General features: G+C 38.6%; 1 protein-coding gene across 1 annotated transcript; it reads right to left on the bottom strand.

Annotated features, from left to right (window-relative positions):
- Positions 1 to 5,818: 5,818 nt before the first annotated feature.
- LOC127656112 (homeobox protein Hox-A2b) lies at positions 5,819 to 7,682 on the bottom strand. Its single transcript, XM_052144295.1, has 2 exons — positions 7,310 to 7,682; positions 5,819 to 6,759 (listed from the first exon to the last, which is right to left on the bottom strand). The coding sequence occupies exons 1-2, from the start codon at positions 7,668 to 7,670 to the stop codon at positions 6,029 to 6,031; spliced, it is 1,092 nt and encodes a 363-aa protein (XP_052000255.1). The 5' UTR covers positions 7,671 to 7,682; the 3' UTR covers positions 5,819 to 6,028.
- Between the last annotated feature and the right edge of the window lie 401 nt (positions 7,683 to 8,083).

Here is an 8,083-nt window from a genome sequence, read left to right as displayed (position 1 = left end):
GAGAAACATACCTCAAACAGTGCACTGGGAAGCACATGTTCCCTTCTCCAGTCTTAATGGCTCAAATTGACTGGAATGTTTCATAGAACAATTTAAACTGTAGTTTCGCTTTAAATATTTATTGGTTTATTCCATGCATTCAAATGCATTGGATTATGTGAAGTTTATCATTTTTGCCTATGATGTTACTTTAGCATGTGAGAGAGAAAGCAGATGGGGAAAAACAACATGCAAGTGCTATTGGCAAAGCAGCAATCCTCATGAGCTTGAGTTTGGTAAGTTTACTGGTGGATGTTCTGATTTTGAATTGCCCAGAAAACTCCCTCTCTCTGTATATACACTCACTGAGCACTTTATTAGGGACAACATGGTCTTAATAAAGTGGCCAACATGGTCTTCTTCCATTTGTAGCCCATCCCCCTGAAGGATCAAAGGGTGTAGCTAGGAAATTACTTTTGGGTTGGCCTGAATAAAAATGTATGAATTAGTTTTTGGGTTTTTTGTTTTTAAAACAAATTTTCCTTAATTACAGCTCATTCAAAGCAGCTCATTCAAACAGTTCTTTCACACTTTCAGAAATTATCATTTATTTTTATATATATATATATATATATATATATATATATATATATATATATATATATATATATATATATATATATATATATATTTAAATATATTTGAAGTCAAAAAATAATCTCAAATATTATATACCCGCCCCACCCTTGGCTGCACCATTGGGTTCAAAGTGTTGTGCGTTCTGAGATACTATTCTGCACACTAAAATTGTACAGAGTGGTTATCTGAGTTACCATAGATTTTGTCAGCTCGAATCATCTGGCCATTCTCCATTGACCCCTCATTGACAAGGCATTTCCATCCACAGAACTGACTCTCACTTGATGTTTTTGTTTTTGGCACCATTCTGAGTAAATTCTAGACTTTGTTGTGCAGGAAAATCCCAGGAGATCAGCAGTTACAGGAATACTCAAACCGGCCCACAAACAATCATGCCACAGTTGAAATCACTGAGATAAAAAAAATTCCCCATTCTGATGGATGATGTGAACATTAACTGAAGCTCCTGACCCGTATCTGAATGATTTTATGCATTTAACTGCTGCCAAATGATTGGCTAATTAGACAATTGCATGAATAAATAGGTGTGCAGATGTTCCTAATAAAGTGCTCGGCGAGTGTATTTACTACTGCTCCATTTGTGGAGCTTTGCACTTATCAGCATATTTGGATGTATAGCTGGGCCTGTTGTTTGGAGAGGGGCCCACTTATCCTGAGGAGTGAGGCTGGTGAAGAATTGTGATGATGCACAGCTTTCATAGGAAAACACATAGCTATCCATCTCCATCTGGCTCTGTGTACACTCTCTGTGCTCCTGTGCTGTTTCACAGAGATAACTGAGTACAGACCCCTGCCAACAGACCTGCACTCTGTCACTTTCAGAGTACGATAAGGAGTTTAATTCGTTTTTTTCTTTATTGTTGTTATGATTGTTATATATGTGATTTTGTTAACATGTTAAATATAGATTTAAAAGGAAAATTCTAAATTCATTTTGCACATTCTTTGGAGGGTATTGGTGGGTAATTATTGAATGCATAATTTGCAAACCTTGTAGTAATATACTTGAAAAGAGACAGTTCTAAAATGACTTCGGTGGGAAGATTCAAATGCAAATTTTACTTGTCTTAAAGTATCGGTTGGCATACTGCACTGACATTCTGCATGTTTGAACACTGCTTGAGCACTGCTTGAACCTCGTTTGACCTGGCCGGAGATCCATCTGGTGAGGAGGGGGAAAGAGAGGTGAAATGCCCTTTGACCTTTTGAAGGAGAGTGAAGCAGCTTCATATCTCATGCTCCTCAGACAGCCCTGTTTGATCTGGACTCACCTCAGTTCACACGTCTCAGCTTCTGGCCCCAACTCACAAGGGAGGAATGTGTGCGTGAGTTTGTTCATGATGCACTTTTTAATTTGTTTCATCATAACCAGTTTACCTACATGTATAATTAAATTAGACATCTTGCACTTCTGTTCATATCAATGTTTTAGCAATTTACTCTGTTGTTTTCTCTTGGTTAAGAACATGTATTTTTATCATTTTTGGTCGATGTTAGATTCTGTGGTAGGCAGCTCTGTCATGCTTGTCCATTTGGAAACCAAAGTCTGCAACATTCTGATTAATCCCTTTTTTTTTTGCATGTCAGCCCTTTGATATGAGAGACAGGCATTTGCTTAGATGTCAGAGAGCTGGTGGAGAAATATTTATTTATTCACCCCAAAAACTCAAAATATAGGCTCTTTAATTTTTACCAACATTTTGGCAATCAGCCTTTTTCAAGGTATCATACCTGAAAAAGGCTGATTGCCTAATCATTGGTAAGAATTTTTTATTATTATTATTTTCCACAACTTGCACCTCTGAATTTAAGGTGTGGGTTTACTTGATTGTCACTTTCAAAGATCGTTTTACCCAAACATTTCTGAAATCTGCCCAATTTGTGTGGCAATTACATTAGACTTGAAAATAGCTGAAATCAAGGTCACCAGGAAGTATCATGACATGTGTCAGGTAAGTCGTATTTGAATCAAAACACCTGATCGGCCTCCGAACCTGAAGGAAAACATCAGAGGGGCTGCTCTTGCTGCTTTTATTCACATTGCCTGCAGTGGTATCTGTGAAGTTCAATTTTGTGGTGGATGAGAGGGTGTTTTTGCCCCTTGGCTTCTGAGGGATTAGCCTGCTCAGGTGTTGTTTTTAAAAGACTTAGAATTAGCTTACATTTAAACTCTAAACATTTAAACTGTCTCTTGACACTCAATTTCACCTCCTGTTTTCCAGAAGTAAAAAAAAGTCTTGGTCCCCTGTTTGGATTATTCAGTTTACATTAGCATTGATCTTTTAGGTCAACAAATGAATTCATACAAAATTTCAATTCATTATAATATGTGAAATGTACATTTTTAACTGTTTTATTTGTGTGTGCTTGGCAGGGCTTTCATTCTTTGATAATACATCAGATGTATTTATCTGTGTAATTCATCTAAGTGTTTCCAGTGGCTGTGAGCAACTAGTCTTTAGTTCTGCAGTACACACTGACGACTCAGTTGCAGCCTCAAGATGAAAAAATCTTTTATATCAGATGAAGAGATGTTTAAGAAGCAGACCATGTAAGTGCAACTTGAATAATTGCATACTTCAAGAATTCCATAAACATGATATATGAGATAATATCATGCTTCAGAGAGCTAATTTGCTCATTTGTATTCAGCAGCGTTGCTGCAGTTGGCCTTGAATTCTGATTTAGATCCATAAATGGTTTAAATCCTTAGGTGACTAAAACATTACATAACTGCAAAGGATAGATAGATAGATTGATCGATCGATCTAAGTTCATATAATCAGAATTTGTAATGCATTTCCATGCAGAGGGCTTGCTGTTTATGTTTGGCTCTGCAATAATTTCATGTCACCACCCACAGAAAATCTGCATGTAGCCCACCTGCATAGGAATGACAAAAGGGACCACAAAGATTAAATGCAAGGTTTCCATGGAAACCAGTTGAAGGCTGACTGCACTGGCTTTAAATGCCTGCAAAGACATTACAGTGGACAAGCAGTTGGCATTTCCTCTTTAGGCATTATGTAGTTTGCTGGGACAGAAATGGTCCTTTTCACAGATGGTGCACTATTCCTTATGCACCCTACACAAAGCTGTAAACCTAGGTGGCCAAATGATTTTATTTGTTTAAGATCATGAAATAAATGAGACCCAAACTTTATATTATTATAATGTAATTATACTGAAAGTATCCCTGTAATACCATGTTTTAACATGCAGTATTAACACACTTCCATGGAATAAAAAACATGTTGTGTGTGTGTAGAAGATGCTAAATAGTGCAACATTAATAGGTAAGGCAACATTTAATTTTGGGAACGGCAGATTTTTGTGTATAACTTCTCAAATGCAAACAAAACTCAGTATTGAACGTGTTTAAAGGTTTCGTTTGGTCAAAGGACATCAGGCAAACTTTTTTCAGCCTTGATTTTGCGCTAGCCGCGTAGAGCTCCGAAGCTAATTTTATCTTGGTTTTAAGTGCGATTAAGGTGGTGTATACACAATTTTCAAACACATTTTTACAGTAGCTATTATAGTTTGTTTTAGAGACTGCTCTTCTTTTGGGACTTGACTGTGATAAAACAAATATTTGTGAGGCCAAGTTGGTCAATGCCTCTGTGGTGTGAGCTGTTGGCTGGGATCCTCATTACCAAAGCAACACTTAGCCTACCCAGTAATTGCAACGTGGCTTCAGATATTTGGAAATTAACCTTGCTAGATTTCTTCAAAGCCTGATTGATTCCACTGAACACCAATCTAGATGTACCCCTGATTCCGTCTAATATAATGTGAGGCTGTAAATGCACCCTAACTAATTCAATTTCATTTTTCTGTAGACCTTGCACTTTATTGAGGCATTAGCATTAAGGTTAGCATAGAAAGAATGACTACATGAGGGGGAGTATACAAGTAAAACATTGGATGCAACCGCCAAGGATAATAAATAGTGAAACTCATACACTGTAATAATTATGCACTTAATCACGCTGCACAAACTTTCTTTAAAAATTATATATATATATATATATATAAAATATCAGATATATATGAAATAGCCAATATATACAAATATGTCTGTTTGACGTTTGTGTGTAGAACTGGAGGTTAATTATTGTGCAAAAGAAAATATTCAAATATAGGAAAGACCGTATAGCACCAATCGGCTACCAGTCGTATTAGTCCATATGGGACATAAATACAGAGTTCAGATTTTGGCAGATGTAGCAGGCCTGAGACACACATCTTAAGTAGGCCTATACAAACGAGATTGTCTCCTCTATATATTCAGATAGTCTTTGAAATTTAAAGGTAAATATTTTGCCGCAAATGAATAAAACGCTGAACTCGATCTGACAACTCGCAACCACTCATCAGTTCATTTTATGAGATTCTTGAAGTTCTTGCAACGTTGCCTGTTGATAAAACGCTCAGTCGTTTCATAGCTCTTATATTAGCTGCAAAGATCTGATTCATTTTTGTTACATTCGTCAAACATAAACTATGTAGATTAAGTAATATTTATTTAAGTTCTAAATTTATTCTAAAAAAAATTGGTTTCCGTATTCATTCTGAGCGGCGGATTGAATTACGCGGAGTGCTGCCTCAACACCAACCCCCTGTCGAAGGTTTAATAGGCAATAAAATTGAATTGCTGAACTCCAAAACGTTACAGCTCTTGGCCAGGAGACTCCCTGTGTCGTCAGAAGGGTCTTATTTGTGTCCGCAGCATCAATATATCAATCACCTTCTTGAGGTTAGACCACAAATTGGATGGCATCTTAAACTTACCCATGGGCTCATTTTATAAAGTAAAAAAAATAAGCGCCAAACAAACTACAGAGAAATTAACAAAACATAATAAGAAAAATAATAGAAATCTGATAACACACAATTACTAACGTGCGAATCAATTTTGCACACTCACTAGTTTTGGGTAGCGCGGTTCTAAATATCGATTTCAGCTTTATAAATATCAATAGCCTATTTTTACACAAAACGTTTCTATATTAAATCAGCAAAATATCAGTTTATACCAACCAAGAAAACAGCAATGAAGATTTTTCTCTTTAGTAGATTGAATCTGAAAAGTACCTATTTTTTCTTCTTCTGAATATTGCAGAAATAAATAGCAACGCTGTTTTTGTTATACAAATTTATTCTATGAAAATATGGCGCTTTGCCGGTGAGAGATACAAAAATAAAACGTGAAAAATGTCAATTTTTCCTGTCATATTTTCTCTGTAAACAAAAATGGTCACTCGATTATTGAGAAACTTACCTCATTGATTAATGCGCTAGGCCTATTTTTAAAGTCCCAATTAAACACACAGGCCATCTTCATTGTGAGAAAGATATTGACGTCCCTATAATGAAACTTCAGTTAGAGTTAGTAGCTCAAGTGTTGTAGGTCGATTGTTGTAAGTGTCTCGGAGAAGAAATCAAAGGCCTCCGTGGATAAACCAATGGGGCTGTCTACAGACTCTGACAAACTTGGGGACACGGCATCTGAGAGGTGTAAGCAGGAATCGTTGGAGAAAACGTTAAAGTCCTGTAAAGAGACGTCCAGGGCCGAGGGGCTGCCATTGTCCTGGCCAGATGCACAATCCGGGGCCATTGTTGAGCCGCAGATAGGAACAGTGGGTGACGGGTTGGGGAAATGTTTCAGATGTTTGTCATTGCTACCTAAAGGCGAGACAGTTGCGCTTTGGGAATCACTATTGTGTCCATTCTGTGACTGTTGAGAAGTTAAGGTATTCTGTTGATATGGATAACCCTCCCTTTCCAAAAGCGCTCCAGATACATTGTTTGCCACTTGCTCGAAAAAAGATTTCCCATCACCCCGTCCTCCTGCCTCCTCCAGGCTCTGTGCTTTCCCCTCGCCGTGATGGTTCTCTTTGCATTGCGTTTGCCGTTTGTGTTTCATCCTCCGGTTTTGGAACCAGACTTTGACTTGCCTCTCGGTGAGGTCCAGCAGAGCGGCGATCTCCACCCGCCGTGGCCTGCAGAGGTACTTGTTGAAGTGGAACTCCTTCTCCAGCTCCAGCAGCTGCGTGTTCGTGTACGCCGTTCTCAGTCGGCGAGTTGCCCCATTGCCACCATCAGAAATCTCGGGCGAGCCTATGAAGGGATTACAACGTTATACATTATTGTTTCGCCACTAATTATAACTCTTGATTGTTACAACGCCGCTGTGGGGCTTATAGCTGACCTCGCAAACTTGTCAAATAAATCGAGGGGCATAAATTGTTTGTGGGAATGATGCCACGGCACTTGAATTATTTGTGTCCTCATCCCCAATGCCAGAATATACTGTTGTGTCTTGTGTGAGTGCGGAGAGGTCCGAGTAAAGATTAATGAACACGCCAGCTGCCGAGTTGAGTAATGGCAATCTATCATTCTTCATTACTGTCAAATATTAAAATTCATGCCCTGCACTACAAGTAGCTAACAGAGTTTAGGTGCTATTCAGAATGGACCCTCCGCAGTCAATAACTGGGGGGAAATAAATACATTTAGATATTAACTTGTACAGATATGGCCCATGAAGTAAAAGTATCAAAAGTAACATGAACTTATATTGCACAACTACGGAAGTAAATGCTACTATTTCAACAATCAAATAATAACAGTCAATTGCACTAAATTTAAATAAACTATTCCGTTTTACCTTGAGGGGAGAAGTACAGTGGACCAGGATCCGTGGTTGTTGCTGTCGAAGTTGTCTGGTTTTTCTTGAATGCTTTTTTCTCCTTCATCCAAGGGTACTCTGGGGGTAGGGATGCGGCAGGCAGTGGGCATGAGCCATTAGGGTTCTGCTTGGGCCGGCTGTGGCGAGGGTGGCTGCCGGGGTTCAGGCTTGGAATGGTCTGCTCAAAAGGAGGAGGAATCAGTGTCGAGTGTGAAAGCGTCGAGCTCTTGATTGATGAACTTTGAAATGCATCACCGACAGGGGGAAAAGATGTCAGGCACTCAGCGAGCGACGGCTGACTATTGATAAAACCCGTCTCTCGCTCGAATTCGTAATTCATCTCCTCCAAGTCTTGCAAATTCGCCGTTTACAAATTTGTGACCCAAGGAAGATCTAATGAAATATAGTGCCGGGTTAAAAAAAAAAAAAAAAAAAGAAAAAGAAAAAAAATATTTAGCTGATTACGGCCGTATGGGGACCCCGGTGCCATTAAACTATTGCTTTCATGGATACAAGGTTGAAATTGGACCGTATTGCTTGTCACATGATTACCTCTGTCCAATGACAATTTGGGGCTTAATCAAAAGAAGCCACTGTCTGTGTGATTGATCGAAAAAAAGTCCAAGAGGAACGCCTCACTCTCGGGGACGGGCTAGTTTATTTACGCATTGATGGTCAGTTTGCCCACTGCTCAGTATATTGTAAGTATAGCCAGTAACTGTAACAATTTGAGAGTTTGTCCGTCTCCTATCT

This window comes from Xyrauchen texanus, chromosome 15 (genome assembly GCF_025860055.1).
Source record: "Xyrauchen texanus isolate HMW12.3.18 chromosome 15, RBS_HiC_50CHRs, whole genome shotgun sequence".
NCBI lineage: Eukaryota > Metazoa > Chordata > Actinopteri > Cypriniformes > Catostomidae > Xyrauchen > Xyrauchen texanus.
This window is presented reverse-complemented; position numbering and strand designations above follow the sequence as displayed.